General features: G+C 38.3%; 1 protein-coding gene across 1 annotated transcript in view; it reads left to right on the plus strand.

Moving 5' to 3' along the window:
• LOC129240376 (triple functional domain protein-like) overlaps positions 1-18,148 on the plus strand; it is a 118,913-nt gene that overhangs the window by 4,994 nt on the left and 95,771 nt on the right. Inside the window, exons 2-9 of the mRNA XM_054876140.1 lie at positions 7,905-8,460; positions 8,534-9,832; positions 9,912-10,706; positions 10,779-11,584; positions 11,653-11,771; positions 11,890-12,741; positions 12,803-12,924; positions 14,833-15,036. Coding sequence (XP_054732115.1) covers positions 7,905-8,460; positions 8,534-9,832; positions 9,912-10,706; positions 10,779-11,584; positions 11,653-11,771; positions 11,890-12,741; positions 12,803-12,924; positions 14,833-15,036 — 4,753 coding nt within the window. The remainder of the gene's footprint in view (positions 1-7,904; positions 8,461-8,533; positions 9,833-9,911; positions 10,707-10,778; positions 11,585-11,652; positions 11,772-11,889; positions 12,742-12,802; positions 12,925-14,832; positions 15,037-18,148) is intronic.

An 18,148-nucleotide genomic window follows, 5' to 3' on the forward strand; every position in this document is an offset into this window, starting at 1 on the left:
CTGAATTTGAACGTCCTTCGGTGAGTGAACAGGGGCAGTGCTTGAGCGCACTATAATGGGCTTAGTTCATCCATGCGTCCTTGTGTTGAAAGCCAAGCTATTGTTGAAAAATATGTTTCCAACGGGAGTAGCTTACATCACTAGGGTGTTCAATTTGTCTATGGCCACTTTTTTTTACCCTCAATACTGAAGACTTTTGAAGCCCTCCTACTTCCGATCTGCACCAGGCATCTGATCCCAGCTGTACCTCAACATAGCTTCCTTAAAGTACACAGCACCACCATTGCACTTAAACACACCGACTTAATTAGACCAGTTAGCTATTCCAAGAATGCCGCAGGGTGATGTCCTCCTTTCTCCCTTGCTTTTCAACTTCGATATTTCCAAGCTTTCTCAACCATCATAGACAGTTGACTTTCTTTAATACGGGAATGCCATCAATGGCTTATATTCGAAAGTGAACGATTATCTTTCTAGACTTTTTCACTTCTTGACTGCAAAGAATGCCCAACTATCCCCTACTAAATCCATGGCGGTTCTATTTACCATCTTTTTACCAGCAGGGTGTTAAACTACAACTAAAGGTCAAAGTGGTCGTTTCAAAGGTAGGTGTACTCCAATTGCCTTAATGTCCAGTTCAATTCCGAATGATTTCATGTTTTTTTCCCCCTTTTGCCAAAATTTTCCATAGCCATGTTAAATAAGGTGCGCTTAGCTGACTGTTAAACTACTATATAAAGTGTTGTTAGCTCGGGGAATAATCACAACTGTCTCACAGCTGACAGTCAGGGATGCCCCTACTGTCTATAGGTTGGTTATTAATGCCCACGAAACTGTTGTTACGACCCTGCTTTATATCTGAACAAGCACTGCCACTTAAAGGGGATTTTGTATGCCACTGAAATCTAGTTAGGCAAAGATAGGCTAAATATGTATGGTCTGAACTGCCACGAGCTACGGAAAAGATGATTATAGATGCTTTCCATTTCAATTCAACCGGGCTATTCGGGTCATGTTCTTCGATTTCGATGTAACTCAAATATGTTGCTCTCTGGTCAAAATAATGAGACACGTATTTTTTTGTTCGCCCGAAAAAATTTTTTTTCAAGAGTTATCGGCAATTTTGTTTTTCGGCTCAAACTCGATTTTTTTTAATTATATAAGAAAAAAATTTTTTTAAATGCCCATAACTTAGTCAAAAATGAACCGATTTTAATAATTCTGGGTTCAAAATGATCGTAATTACTTACACGAGCGACTTCATGTAGAAACAATTGCAAAAAAGTAGTTGAAAATTTTTTATTTAGCAAAAAAGAAAAAAAATTGAAATTTTTTCGAAATTCAATATTTCAAAAAGTGTATTTTTTTTTTTTTTTATAACTTTTTCCAAATCAAGAGGACACCTCAAACTTCAATTAAGCTGAATGCCCAGTAGCTAAAATGAGTTGTTTTTGAGTAATGAATTTTTGAGTAAAAAACCTGTTTCGCACTTTTTGTTTTCTGCAAAATAAAAAATGTTCAACTACTTTTTTGCAACTGTTTCTGCATGAAATCGCTCGTGTAAGTAATGGCGATCATTTTGAACCCAAAATTATTAAAATCGGTTCATTTTTGACTAAGTTATGAGCATTTAAAAAAAAAATGTTCTTATATTATTAGAAAAAAATCGATTTTGAGTCGAAAAACAAAATTGCCGATAAAGCTTGAAAAAAATTTTTTTCGGGCGAACAAAAAAATACGTGTCCCATTATTTTGACCAGAGAGCAACATATTTGAGTTACATCGAAATCGAAGGACATGTCCCGAATAGCCTTTTTGAATTGAAATGGAAAGAATCTATATAAGAAAATTTTTTTTAATTACTCATAACTTAGTCAAAATTAAGCCGATTTGAATGATTCTGGGTTCAAAATAATCGTAATTACTTACACGAGTGACTTCATGCAGAAATAATTGCAAAGAAGTAGTTGAAAATGTTTTATTGTTGTTTTTGAGTAATGAATTTTTGAGTAAAAAACCTGTTTCGCACTTTTTGTTTTCTGCAAAATAAAAAATGTTCAACTACTTTTTTGCAACTGTTTCTGCATGAAATCGCTCGTGTAAGTAATGGCGATCATTTTGAACCCAAAATTATTAAAATCGGTTCATTTTTGACTAAGTTATGAGCATTTAAAAAAAAAATGTTCTTATATTATTAGAAAAAAATCGATTTTGAGTCGAAAAACAAAATTGCCGATAAAGCTTGAAAAAAATTTTTTTCGGGCGAACAAAAAAATACGTGTCCCATTATTTTGACCAGAGAGCAACATATTTGAGTTACATCGAAATCGAAGGACATGTCCCGAATAGCCTTTTTGAATTGAAATGGAAAGAATCTATATAAGAAAATTTTTTTTAATTACTCATAACTTAGTCAAAATTAAGCCGATTTGAATGATTCTGGGTTCAAAATAATCGTAATTACTTACACGAGTGACTTCATGCAGAAATAATTGCAAAGAAGTAGTTGAAAATGTTTTATTTTGCAAACAACAAAAAGTGCGAAACAGGGTTTTTACTCAAAAATTCATTACTCAAAAACAACTCATTTTAGCTACTGGGCATTCAGCTCAATTAAAGTTTGGGATGCCCTTTTGATTTGGAAAAAGTTATAAAAAAAAAAAATACACTTTTTGAAATATTGAATTTCGAAAAAATTTCAATTTTTTTTCTTTTTTGCTAAATAAAAAATTTTCAACTACTTTGTTGCAATTGTTTCTAAATGAAGTCGCTCGTGTAAGTAATTACGATCATTTTGAACCCAGAATTATTAAAATCGGTTCATTTTCGACTAAGTTATGGGCATTTAAAAAAATTTTTTTCTTATATAATTAAAAAAAATCGAATTTGAGCCGAAAAACAAAATTGCCGATAACTCTTGAAAAAAATTTTTTCGGGCGAACAAAAAAATACGTGTCTCATTATTTTGACCAGAGAGTAACATATTTGAGTTACATCGAAATCGAAGAACATGACCCGAATAGCCAGGTTGAATTGAAATGGAAAGCATCTATATATAATTGGCGCGTACAGCCTTTTTGGGTGTTTTGCCGAGCTCCTCCTCCTATTTGTGGTGTGCGTTTTGATGTTGTTCCACAAATGGGACCTACAGTTTCAAGCCGACTCCGAACGGCAAATATTTTTATGAGGAACTTTTTCATGGCAGGTTTGCCATTACCTGCCGAGGGGCGACCGCTATTAGAAAAATGTTTTTCTTAATTTTGGTCTTTCACCGAGATTCGAAATTACGTTCTCTCTTTCTGAATTCTGAATGGTAGTCACGCACTAACTCATTCGGCCACGGCGGCCGCGGAAAATATGGTTATTAGAATAAAAATTAAGTGATTCGAAAGGACATCTTTCAAAGCTCATGGCAGGAGTTGTGAAGACGTTTATGATGCTGAAGGAACTGACTTCAAGTTATCTTAAATTCATAAATATCGAACATTTTTGCTTTGCTCTTCAAGTTTCTCCCTGATGCCAAATAACTGATTACATTGCTTCTCTCTTGCATGCCAAATCGTAGCATTTCGCGTTCTGCCGCATTTTTAACGAATTACCAAATTACGGTAGCTTCACGTATTTCTGTTTTGTCTAACGCGAGTACTAAAGCTTCATTTCTGAAGAACTCGTTATCAGTCAACTGTCAATGCTTAATGATGCATCTCATTGTTGCTGTTCTAATTAACTCGTTACAAACGACTGATTGCCGCCCCCAACTCTTATCAGTAAATATTTTTATCGCCGTCGTCATGGGTACAAATTCCAAGCAGCTCCGTTCAGCAGCCAGTTTGACCACATTTTGTTGCTTATCAATGCGCACACAGCATTACATACATATATACATATGTATTCGTATACTTTGCTATTTATATTTGGAATGGCTTGTTATTTTTCACATTACTTATTTGCCATTTTGCGATAAGTTATTTGTGGATGTTTAGAAATTATCTTTTTTTGGTGTCGAATGTCATGTTGTCATTTGTTTAGAATTAGATAGTTATTACTTACCATTTTATAGTTGCTAATTTTAGTTTTTTGCGCGTAAGCATGGTACCGAAAGGGCTTTGTTTACTGAAAAATTATGATGACTTTCAAGCTATATAATTTGAAGTTAAATAAAAAACGAGTTAAAAAAAGTCACTTTAGTTCCTTTCAAAATTGCATCAAGCAGTGAGCTCACCGCAAACGTGTTGTAAGTATTTTTCAAACTTATAGTAGCGACTAGCAATGTGTTGTGGACCACTTAATGTTGGAAATTGTTCCAGTCTCAAACCATTCCAGAATTTTTACAAACCTTAACACTAATTTTGTTTGTCCCTTCATGTTTCGAAATAAATTAGAATTGGAATATGTCTTAAAGACATATGCGCTGAAAGACACTCTTTTCCCGAACTACAGTGTATCATCATACGGACTAGGCGAAGTTGATCGACTTCAGATCGTCATTGAATAAGTCTTTTAGGGGCCAACTTCATTTCTTAAGTGAATTTGATCTTGCAAGGGTGCCGTCCAAAATCTGTATGCAAAATTTGCTATATGCCTGAAGGCCCTCGCCTCTTGGCTCTTCTATGTCCATTGTCCATTAGCATTAGATCTGTTCAAGGCTTGCGATACAGCCTCATAACATTACTATTTGACTTTGAAAAATTCACTCGCCCACAGGGACTAAGAAGTGGCTTGCAAACTATGTGTGATAACTCGATATCAAATTTCCAAAAAAAAAGAATAGCATAGAGCAAGGGGAGCTACGGTGTAGTGTCCTTTTTCGCCCTGCTTTTCAACTTCTATATTGCGAAGTTCATTCAACGACCAGAGAGAGTTTCGTTGATCTCATACGCTGACGATTGACCGAAATGGCACCGCCAGTTCTTTTGATACTCGGTAGAAAAAGAATACAAGTACTTTTACTTGTCACTTTTCGCCCCTGTTAAGATATACAGGAGTGCACGAGAATTCCAAAAAGAGTTGGAATTTCATTTAGTGTAGTTAAGTAGCATTACACATCAAAAACCGCATAAGATTGAGTTGCTCACTTTTGAGCCAATGAAGTTTACATTTTATTGTAACACCCTATACCTACGTAATTATTTTACTTTTACTTTATATAACCCTTATATGGTGCCGACGGGTTTTCTAAGTCCATAAACATTAACAATGAGCACATTCATGCATGCATTACCCACGTCATTTGCCGCCCATTCCCAAAGAATCAAGAGCGAACAGGCACAATTTTATTGTTGGCAATAAAAATATATTTAAATTATGTATTCAAAACAACACATCGGAAAAAGTAGGCATACACATCTATACATATATCCGTGTATACAAACAAACATTATTCATTTCATTGTGGCTTGTGGTTAGCCAAGTAATAGCTTACAATACAAAAAAAAAAGAAACAATAGTAAAAAACGATTAAAACTATAAGACTATCGTATTTTTATAACGAAAGTTGATTTTGTTGTTAGCCAAAAGTTTTAAGTCACAGAAAAAGGTATCGATAAATGAAGCAGTTTAATTTTTATAAAAAAAGTTTACTTGATTTAGGCCTTTAATTGAGTTATAGGTAAACATACTCATGTACATATATATTTATTAGGGATACAAGTTCTGTAATCACTGAATCCCGACATCTTGGCAGCATGGAAAATTAAACTTAAATATGCTTTGTTGCTGTCACTAGCGTTTCCTTTATTATAGAATTTGTTTAAATTTACTCATCATCAATTTTTGTTTTTCTCTATTTGATTTTAATGTATTTCGTTTTTTTTTTTTTTTTTAATTTTATTGAAATGGCGGGTCGAAAATCTAAATAACACCATGATATTCCACCGTCTGTGGGATCACTGGTGTGGAAGGCAGTGCTAAAGTTCAAAGGTAGTTTCTTTAACAAACGGAAGCAAATTTACTGTGTACTTTTCATTTCCATATGATAATACTGATTTAAAGCCTTTATAGTTATCGAATAGTTTATATATCTATACTCTTTATGAGTATAAGAGTTTACCTCTCCGCACTCAGATAGCTCCGCGTCGATGGCACGAATCATGTATAAGTAGCTGCCAACAAATATTCTGTTGACTAGTTTTATATATTCAATATGGACTTACAATTTTTGAAGCAGGTTTTTGCTGGTAACTTTGTGAAAATTTGTGCAAAAAGGTCGATTAGGTCGTTTATTTACTGATGACAGGAATCCATCGTACTATTCAGAGAAAGTGATATTGCAAATCATTCTCAAAGCAACTTCGATGACAGTTGTTGTTGTTGCTGTAGCAGCATAAATATTCCCCATACTTACATACGTGGAATGCTGCTGGAATGACAGTCCTTGTCCGGATATAAATCCAGGTCGTTTCGATAATGTAGAATCGACTGTCGTGGAAACGTTCGATGACAGTGCTATTAGCTGCTGCTTTTTTTGCAATTTGATCTGACTTTTCATTTATTGGAATACCAGAACGGCCCAGAGACCACCCACAGAAACAGAGCGTTACAGTGATTGCTGGAACAATTGTTTTTTAAGAGGTTCCAGGCTGTTTGGCAGTCTGAGAAGTTAACGACTTTGCCTGCGCACATCTGATAAGCAACAGCTAATGTAGCTAATGTCTTTAACAATACCCAAAACTCTCCATGGATGACGTGGGACATTCTATTTTAAAACAAAAATTTTCTTCTTTGTTCTGATGTCAGTCCCTGCCCCCAACCGAGTTGGGCAAAAAACATCGGCAGCAAAAACTTCAAGGCCATCAGCCATCATGCAAAGGTTGCTCTCCTTTCTGCTGTGGTAATCGTGCTCTTAACGTTTGGTAGGGTGTGCGTGTCAATGCATAAGCTTTATGCAGCTTCATCCTAATAAATTCATTTTTGCGGTCACCGTAGCCGAATGAGATGATGTGTTGTTGTTATTGTTGTTGTAGCATACATGTGTAGGGAAAGCTGCTTAAGTTGCAGTCCTTGGCCGGATGTAAGTCTGTGTCGTTCCGGAAACTTAGATTCCACTGTCGTGGGAACGTGGTGCGTTACCACCATTCAGTCGTGCATGGGTTTGACACCCCAGGCATGAAATACCAAATGATGGAATTCACCTCGCAAGTAATGACACACCTTCAAGTGTATTTCTGCCATGAAAAAGCTGCTATTAAAAACCATCAGCCGTTCGGAGGTGACATAGAACTGCAGGGCCTTTCCTGTTGTTTGAAAAAGATTAAATAGGAGGAAGAGATCATTTTTTTTATCTGCTTAACGCCGTTTTCGCTAATGTTTTTGAAAACACAAACCCTTGCCCCTGTTATTTAAACTTTGTTGAACACCCTGAACGCTATGATTCGTGCGGGGCACATGGCAACAGGCTCATGCTTAGGAGAATCCAATTACATATTTTTTTTAGTTCCGTGGGTCTATCCTAAGTAATTTTAGTTTTCTTATCACTGTATTTAGGAATTTTTCAGAAATTAAAAAAAAAAAAACAATTTTCCGTGCAATTTGCCTTTACAGCGTAATCTCCAGGGCGCGCGGCTTAGCTTGTTTATCAAAAATGACTATGAAGAAACTAATGAAAAGAAATTGTGTCAGTAAATACATAAATTAATCGTAAAAATCTTAATTAATGCAAACTTTAAGCTATCACACATGAAACTCAGTTACCTGCCTATGTCGCAGTTCATTGTCGCACCGAACATACACATTTGTGCATAGCTACACGCCGGTGTTCGTTGTATTGTTTTCGCTCCTATTTTCGGCTTGTTCACGTTTGCTTTCCCTCTGCTTCTGCCCTCTCGACCACTTTACACTTCGACTTCAGCACATTGTTTTGGCTCCAACTAGTTTCACTAATTTCCAATTCTTTCACTCCATTGCAGTGATTCGGCGAAGAACCTCGGCTTCACGGTCATCATTGATATGCGAGGCAATGGCAATTGCTCCACCAATCTAAAGACAATACTTAAAGTACTGCAGGAGCATTTTAGCGCTAACATACACAACGTGGTACTCATTAAACCGGATAATTTTTGGCAAAAGCAACGTGCGTCCATATCGACAAATAAATATAAATTTGAAACATCGAATATATCGATCGAAGCGCTACATAAGATTGCCGAATCTCATCAGTTGACTTCCGATTTTGACGGCACCCAACCTTACGATCACCAACAGTGGACTGAATCACGTCTAGCCGTCGAAGACTTCTTTTGGCAAGCGAGCGATATGGCTGATCGCATTGACGATCTGCAGGAAGATTTACAGCGCAATGACTTCGCCGAAGATGTGAACGGCGCAAAGCATTCGCTAGACCATCACAACGAAATGAAGAAGAAAATACAAAATCTGCCAATTGAAGATTTGGAATTGCAAAGTAAAAAATTGCTAGCTAAAATAAATAAGAATTCTGTTGGTACTGGTGTGCCCGGCAGACAGGTAAGTAAAGTGGCGACATAATTCACAATTAAATTTATGATTTAAGGTATTTATTCATTTATTTTTACTTTAGCCCTGTGTTGGTTCTGGCGCCGACTGTGGCGGTAGCGATTCCGGCACTTCAACGCAGACACAAAACTCTTCACCAGCTTTTCGGGCGGCAACTAATAATCCCGATATGGCCGCGGCTATTAATAAAGCGCTGCGCCAAGTTGACCTCATACGGAATGGCCAACAGCGCCTGCTTACACTATGGCAACACAAGAAGTCCAAATTGGATCAGTGCTTTCAGTGGCGCCTCTTCGAGCAGGATTGCGAAAAAATGTTCGATTGGATTCTGCACAACCGCGATGTCTTTCAGATGTCGTATGTCGAAATCGGGCATAACTATTCTGTGGCAAAATCGCTGCAGGATGAACATCAGAAATTCGCAGTCGCCTCAATGAATGTCTCAGTTAATATCGACCGTATACTAGCTGTAGCTTCACGCCTCATCGAGAGTCAGCACTATGCCGCGCAACATATTAAAACGTTGGCAACGCGCCTCGATCGCACTTGGAAGGACTTTGCGGCTGGATTGGATGAACGAACAGCTGTGCTGCAACTTAGCGTGCTGTTTCATCACAAAGCGGAACAGTATTGTAACAGTGTTGCATCATGGGCAGCAGCCTGCCAAGCATCGCAACCACTGCCCTCGGACATACAGAGCCTGGAGACAGCAATTCGAACACATCAGTCACTGTATGAAGCGATGTGTCAGGCCTATACGGAGGTACACTCCACCAGCAAGAAACTACTTTACCAATTGGATCACCTGGTGCAGGTGTGCAATCAACCACCGCCACCTGGTGTACCCGATCACCGCAAGAACAGTAGCTTTAATAAATATGAACGTCAGAATCCGGCAGCTGACTACAGTGAGGGCGCTTCACATGTGCTTGCTGTAATCCACCAGATCCTCGGACACCATCGCTCATTGGAGGCGAAGTGGCACCAGGAGAAAATAAGATTGCATCAAACGTTGGCACTACGTCTATTCCAAGAAGACGTAAAGCAGGTACTAGATTGGTTGAAGAATCATGGTGAGGTATTTTTGCGAAAGAACACCGGCATTGGACGCAATCTACAGAAGGCGCGTGTTTACCAAAAGTCTCATGAGCACTTCGAAAATGTGGCACAGAACACTTATAGCAATGCTGAAAAGTTACTCTCAGCAGCGGACGAATTGGCACGCAGTGGCGAGGCAGACCCAAATGAGATTTACTCAGTTGCACGCGAGTTGGAGCTGCAAGTGGCCAGTTTCGCTGAACGCGTAGAGCAACGGCGGCGTCGCTTGGAAATGGCTGTAATATTTTACACTCACGAGAAAGAGGTGCGTTAACAAACTTAAATTTATACATTTTTTCTTTTTTTAATAAGCGAGATATTTGAATTTTATAAATTAATTCTAGGTTACCGCTTGGATTGATCAATTACGCACCGATGTTTCCACTGACCAAACAATGCTCTCACAAGAGAATCTCGAAGGCATTGAGCGACATCTGCAGCAGTTTCGTGAACAACAGGAGAGCACACTGAAAGGTTGCATGCAGACTATAGCTCAAGGCGAAGCTCTATTGCAGGAAATGCGTTCGCTCGAATATGATGAAAACAGCGTGTCGATATCTGGACTCGAAACCACTTTGGAGAAATTAACAAAACAGAAAGTGGAATTGGAGGAACTCTGGTCGGCACGTCAATATCGCGCAGATCTAATCTTGCGATTACGTTATTTCGAACGTGACGCAATGGAGCTATCATCCCAATTGGAAATTTGGTCGGAGGAATTGCAACATGCCGATCTGTCACGTGATTATCAGAAGGCAGAGCAACTGATACGCATGCACAATGATTCTGTAACTGATATTCAGAATACCACCTATGAAGTGCTGCAACAGGGACAAGATTTGCTTCAAATGTTCGAAACAGCTGGCATCATTTCGATGGCTGATGCCACACATACTGCGCAGGCGCGCATACAGTACCTCTTGGACTTTTTAGGCGAACGTGAAATTGACCTTGAGGAACTGTCTGAGGCGAAGCGTGCGAAATTGGAACAAGCTGTACAGTTGTGCCAGTTTCAAAATGATGCCAATCAAGTTATATCGTGGATACGTAATGGCGAAGCTATGCTGGTGGCCAGTTTTGTTACACCAAATAGCTTACAAGAGGCAGAACAACTGCGCAAAGAACACGAACAATTTCAGGTGCTTTTCTTTAAATGTTAAGTGCTTTTATTCGATTTTATACTATTTTATGTACTTTTTTTCTTGTAAAAGGTTGCTATTGAGAAAACACACACCTCAGCGGTGCAGGTGAAATATCGTGCGGATGCACTCATCAATGCCAACCATTACGATCCACAATCGATACGCGAAATTTCCGATGATGTCACCAAGAAGTGGCAACAGTTGGTAACCTACGCCGAAGAGCGTCACAAACTAGTGACCGCATCAATGAATTTTTACAAAACCGCCGAGCAGGTATGCTCCGTCCTCGATAGCTTGGAACGTGAGTACCGACGCGAAGACGATTGGTGTGGCGGTGGTGGCTCCAGCGATAAAGCGCAAACCATTGTGCAATTAATCTCAAAGCATCAGGAACAAAAAGAGGCATTCCTCAAGGCGTGCACACTTGCGCGTCGTACCGCCGAAACATTCCTTAAATATGCAAACCGTTCGCAACAATACTACAAGTATCAGTCGCAGGGTAATTGTGAGACGCACGTGCGCACCATTCTTGACAAGTTGTTGACTCAGGAAAACCAGGTGCTTGAATTTTGGACACAACGCAAAAAATCGCTGGACCAGTGTCAGCAATTCGTGCTGTTTGAGCGTAGCGCAAAACAGGCAATCGAATGGATACATAACACAGGCGAGGCTTATCTTTCGTCACGCACGAATCTTGTAGGTAAGACGCGTGAGGAGACCGAAGGTCTGCTCAAGGAGCACAACGAATTTCGCGGCACTGCGAAGGAAACACGCGAGCGGGTTAAACTGCTAATACAATTAGCCGATAGTTTGGTTGAGAAGGGACATGCGCACGCTAGCGCCATCAAGCAGTGGGTGGCTTCAGTGGATCAAAGGTTTGTAAAATTAGATTTAAAATATATTTTTATCTTTAATTTTAAACATGAAATTTATTTACAAACAGATACAAAGACTTTAGCAATCGCATGGACACCTACAGAGAGCAATTGGAAAAGTCATTAGGCATGTCAATGGTGGTTCCTGTTGAGTCGGATGCCAATTCTTCTATTAGCTCTGCTTCCGGTAAGTAAAAATAATGAAATATTGTGAGGTAACTGATGAAAAGGGGGAAGAGCGCATACGAAATCATTATAGAAATGTTTAAATTATAATAATGACTTTGTACATTTATCCATCGCAGGCTCCACAACTGACCGCCACTCGGATCCGTCACTGGAGGCCAAACTTACCACATCCTCTACGGCCGCATCTAAAGAAATTAATGAAGAAAAACGTAAATCAGCTCGTAGAAAAGAGTTCATCATGGCTGAACTAATGCAGACTGAACGTACCTATGTAAAAGACTTGGAAACGTGCATAAAATGCTTCCTTGAAGAGTTTCGTACCGGCCAGGGGGTGCCAACTGCATTGGCCGGTAAAGAAGATACACTATTCGGTAACATACGCGAAATTTATAATTTCCATCAGAAAATATTTCTGCGCGAATTGGAAAAATACGAAACCATGCCCGAAGATGTTGGCCATTGTTTTGTGACTTGGGCATCGAAATTCGATATGTATGTGTATTATTGTAAAAACAAACCGATTTCGAATAATTTGATGGTACAACATTCGGGTACATATTTCGATGAGCTCCAACATCGGCACAAAGTTGAACATCCCTTGCCAGCGTTTCTCATCAAGCCAGTGCAACGCATTACAAAATACCAACTACTACTTAAAGATTTACTCTCGTGCTGTGAGGAGAGTCATGGAGAAATCAAAGAAGGTTTGGAGGTAATGTTAAATGTACCGAAGAAGGCAAACGATGCGATGCATTTGTCATTGCTGGAGAACTGTGATGTGCCCATAGATAATTTGGGTGAGGTAGTGCTACAGGATGCATTCCAAGCATGGGATACAAAACAATTGATACGCAAAGGGCGTGAAAGGCGTGTGTTCTTATTCGAATTGTATTTACTTTTTGCAAAAGAAGTGAAGGACTCAAATGCTTCAGTGAAATATCAATTCAAGAGCAAACTCATGACAACCGGTCAGTTCGAATTCATAAAATAGTGCAATTTAATGTAATTATTTTTTAATGGCTTTTTCAGATATGGGTATCACCGAACACATTGAAGGCGATGAAACTAAATTCGCTGTATGGACCGGACGTTCTCCAATGCTCTCTGACTGCCGCATCGTATTGAAGGCAAATAGTTTAGAGACCAAGCAGGTAGGAAAAAGAAATTTTGCAGATAGGAAATATTTATGTATGTCGGTTGCTTTATTTATATATATTTACTCCTTCTGCTCCATAATGAAGCATGGGCCCACGATCGGCCTTTATTTTAAATAAATATATATTTCCCGCCAAAATGTAGGAACATTTTTTTTAGTTAGATCTGTCACGACCACTTGTAGCAACGTAATGCATTTGTGACGTTTAACACTTGCGTAGAGATTTTCGTTGCGCTCTTATTTTCCAAAATTAAGTTTCTATAAATATAAGGCTTTTTACTTTGTCACACAGTTTGCAGCATGTGGAGAAAGCGAGATAGACCTATCTGAACCAGTCACATAGTAATTTCAAATTTTTTTGCATTTTTATACTCGCGGACTTGTGCACAAAGGTATTATAATTGTGCCCAAGGTTATTATATGTAATTTCGTTCCACAACGGCTGTATGTAACGGCTCAAAGGAATCAGAATGGATATAGACATACGTATATATATCAAACTGTTCAGAATAATGAGAACAGCATATTTAGCCATATATGTCCGCCCGTCCTCGTCTGTGCTTAGCCGATTGACCGGAATGCACATGTATTTTTCTGATATCCCTCATTTCTGGTAAGACGCAACCTTTTCCAAAGCAAAAAAGGCGCTCATGATATGCAAACGTTTAGTGGGAAAATCCTGGGGCTGTAGCCCTAGAATCCTGTGGATAATAAGGTTAATGGCAAACTATGCGTTGCTTGGGTCCGCTCGGTCTGCGTGTGCATCACGGGGGCGATACGGATCTACCCTACAGCTGCGATGGAGGTGATGCACGAGCTGACGTCGCTTCACATAGTTATTCAGCAATTAGCCAATCGTACCTTGTTGAATATGGCTAGGGAAGGTTTCGGTAAGGGAAAAGTGATATCAGCTAAGAACATGGAATTCCTGTTTTTCAAGCATCTTCCAAGTGGAGGTGTGTACATTCGGTCTATGTGCAGAGATCAATTTAGACAAGAGTTTCTGGAAGAGCGAATTGCCATTATGAACGGCAGTCAGGCGGCAATCAAGTCACTGCCATCCTGTGAGGTTGAGCCCTCACTGGTCCTTGAGCGTATCGAGAAACTAAATTTGTTGTGAATGTAAAATCGCATTCGGCTCATTTGAGTCCCAGGAAACAGGGGTATAACATTGAATGAAGTAAGGGACGCATTGGCTAGAGAGGCTGCGATCTCGTTACCAATAGAACTCGAGCCCTTATTTGCTATGGAACAACACATCATGAAGAACCTTAGGAGTGAAAAGTAAAGCTAAGGGAGTTTAGGTGGCACCAAATTATGGGGCTGCGCCAAGCGAATTCTTACTTACAATCAAAAACGATTTAGGAAATTCATAACCCCTCCCTTTTAATAAGGGAACTGAGTTTGGGTGAGTTACTGTAATGAGTAGATGGCACAAAAGTCCATGGGCCATGAAGTCGAAGTGCAAACCTCAAATATATCTATCTATATGAATTTTTGCTCGAATTGGCGGACGGACGTACATAGATAAATCTGCTCCTCTCATTTTGAGCATTTTGGGATATAAATACTTGCACATTTTTATCATCATCATTATGCAAAGCACTACGGCTCGATGTGAGCCTTAGCTTCCGCCACAATTTTTCTCCATGCATCTCGGTCCACAGACATACTACGATAGTTGGTCGTTTCTATGCTTCTTAGATCGTCTTCAACCTCGTCTAACCATCTTTTCGGCGGTCGCCCTATTCGTTGTTCACCAAACAAGCGTGCAGCCAAAAGTTTGCGTGGTATGTCTATATCTATCTCGATTCCTTTATGCTGTTACAAAATCAGAATTCAAAGAGGGAAATAGTGCTTTTTCTGTATGTCGTTTCTAAACCCTTTTTTTATCTTTCTATAGGTTTGGGTAAAGAAAATGCGCGAAGTAATGCAGGAAACCTGCTTTTCGGGCACATCCCTTACGTTACCTAAGTCACCAGCAAAAAATTCTGGATCATCACAACGTTCGTCGCGTGATTTAGATGAACCATTGACGGAAAACGATCATGATCGCTGCTCATTAGCCAGCTTCGGTTCCGGTAACACCACAGATAGTGACAATAAGGTAAGTGACCTTAGCTTCCTTTGTGCTCGGCGAACAGCGTTTTTTTATACACCCATGCGGCAAGTGTGAACATCCATTTTCCAGCTTGTTTTGCTTACGTTTTACGTACAAATATACATGAGCATATTTTGCACATTTCAGTGAAAAAGAATCAAACAAAAAAAAAATAAAAAATGAGAGAAATTGTTTCACACCCATATTTTCAAATTTCGCACTTCAATTATCACATTTCCTTTGAATTCAATTTTATAGCTGCACTTACCAACTACTAATGGCCCGGCGTGAATACTCAATGACACCATTGCGAAGGCACGTTTTGCAAACATTTCCAAGAAGAAAATGTCTAAGCGATCGATTGATTGCTTATGTTTACTACAATATGCAGCCACATCTGTTTGCTTATTTGGCGTTCGATCTGTTTGCTGGCTTCCTTTAAAGAAATCGCAATAGTAGAAGGAATGCATCAAAAGATGTGAAATTGGCGGTATAGACCGCATTCGCGAATTCTAAAAGGATGTAAGCAATTCACATACATCGTTTTGAAAGATGGATTTTTGCATTCAATTTACGCCTACCTGTTATAGCAGATGATTTCTATAAGATGATAAACAATTTTCCGCTTTCCCTTTCGCTTTCTTTTTTGTACATCATCAAAGCTCTACAAAGGTTGTGAAGTATCTCTCGCAATAAAAACTTTATCAAATATTTTGTTACAAAAATAAGAAATTCAAAAAGCTTCTTGTTGTGGTCGAGGGCTAACAAACATCTGAAATAGCAGCTTTTTCGTGTCACCTGCTATGACATTGCGCATTTTGTCAAATTACAAGCGTTTACCCCCACAAAAGGAGGGCAAACACTGAATTTGGCCTACCTCACTTTGGAATTTGGTGTATATTTATGTGCGAAAATTCTGTGGGGGCCATATGTTATATGTAAACCTTACCATGTTTTTGATGGTTTAGCTCAATCCAGTCATCCTTTACTCTCGCAAAGGACCGCTCTTTCTGAGCGAAAATATATTTTGTCACGGAGAGACAGAGAGAGCGAGGGAGAAAGAGATTAGAAAACAAGAGAGTAAGAGCGCGAGTGTACTTTCAACCCTCATTAAAGCTTTTTGCCACTCAAAACCATTTATTTATACGTTTTCTGCTAAGGAGCGCAAGTTGCATTTATGTATGCTTGTGGGTATATTTCTTTATATGCTTCACACTTTAAGATTACAAAATTATTACTTCTTATCAAATTAAAGCTTTGAAATAAATGCAAGTCTATATCGCTAAGAGTTTAATATGTATTACGAAATTCGGGACTTCAAAATTACAGCTTTCACGGTTCTTCAAACCATTCAACTATTTTTTATCATAATAACATCTGTTTCACTGATCATTGATATTTATTTTATTCCTTGCGTGGTAACCAATACACAAATTAAAAGGTTTTTTTCCAAATTTTCACAAGACTGCGTGAATTATTCTTGAATTCGTGAATTATTAACTTGAGTGAGGAAACACAAGAGTGTCCCGTGGGATAATGTCAGGCGGTTATGTTAACTGCGAAAAGGTATTAACGTTCGAGCATTCTCGCTCAAACACTTCAGTACGCTCACATAATAATACTTCTTACTTACTTACTCTTGCAAGCAAATGAAGCAACAAAAAACAAATTGACGACCATCAAAATAGTCTCTTTATACGTTACTCCCATTATTGGAAGCAATCTTGGTAATCCTTTGAAGGCAAACTTCTTTCCCAAATGGAGATATCGAGACTATAAGGTGGTTGGTATAAAGTTCAATTTACTCACCTGTTCTTCTGCTCAAGTATACATATATATAAATTGAAACTCCGTTGGAGAAAATAAATCAGCCACAAACTTTTACCTATTTGCTGTTGTTTGATAGATCTTCAGTAAGTTAACTTCTTCTTCTTCTTAATTGGCGCGATAACCGTCTTCCTTTTCCTCTGCTACCACCAGCTGGTACCGCATCGAATACTTTCAGAGCCGGAGCTTTTGTATCCATTCTTATAAAATATTGTGCCTGTGCAATTAAGTGCTGTGGCTCGTACGATCCTTTCGAACATCAGATTAAAGAAGTCACACGACAGCGAGTCACCCTGTCTGAAACTTCGTTTGGTATCAAACTGATCGGAGAGGTCCTTCCCAATTCTGATAGCGTTGCTGGTATTGAGCAACGTCATCTTGCATAGCCGTATTAGTTTTGCGGGGTTACCAAATTCAGACATCGCGGCATATAGGTAACTTCTTTTCCTACTGTCGAATGCAGCCTTGAAGTCGACGAAAAGATGGTGTGGAGAAAATTTCGTTTAAGGCCAGGTTACCCTTGATTTGTGTGCTTTTTTAAATAAACTTTATTCATAGTACAAAATATATTTATTAATCAATTTTTTTACATGTGAAAAAACAAATATTAAATTGCTTAAAAAAAATTTTTTTTTTTTTTTTCAAATGGTGGCTTTCAAAATGGCTGCTAAATTTTAGCTGATTCGTAGTTGGATGCCATCATATCTCGAAAACGAATTATCTGAAAGTAAAAAATCAAACGGTTTCATCTTCTGTATTGAATTGGTTATGACCGCAAGCAGAATCAAATATTTTTAATAAAAAAAAAACAAAATGGCGGACTTTTGAATTTTTTGCCACTATTTTTTCACTTTTAATTGTTTATAACTTTTTTAAATAACAATAAATGTTTGTGATTCTGCTTGCGGCTATAACCAATTCAATACAGAAGATGAAACCGTTTGATTTTTTACTTTCAGATAATTCGTTTTCGAGATATGATGGCATCCAACTACGAATCAGCTAAAATTTAGCAGCCATTTTGAAAGCCACCATTTGAAAAAAAAAAAAAAATTTTTTTTAAGCAATTTAATATTTGTTTTTTCACATGTAAAAAAATTGATTAATAAATATATTTTGTACTATGAATAAAGTTTATTTAAAAAAGCACACAAATCAAGGGTAACCTGGCCTTAATTTAGTTAAAAAATATGTCGGCGCAGAATGATATTTTCTTGTATTTATTTATTTTTGTTTTTGCACTGCTACTAAATGCTCATCTTGAGTTTATGCCATGTCGTAGAGTCTTGAT

This window comes from Anastrepha obliqua, chromosome 3 (genome assembly GCF_027943255.1).
Source record: "Anastrepha obliqua isolate idAnaObli1 chromosome 3, idAnaObli1_1.0, whole genome shotgun sequence".
NCBI classification, from domain to species: domain Eukaryota; kingdom Metazoa; phylum Arthropoda; class Insecta; order Diptera; family Tephritidae; genus Anastrepha; species Anastrepha obliqua.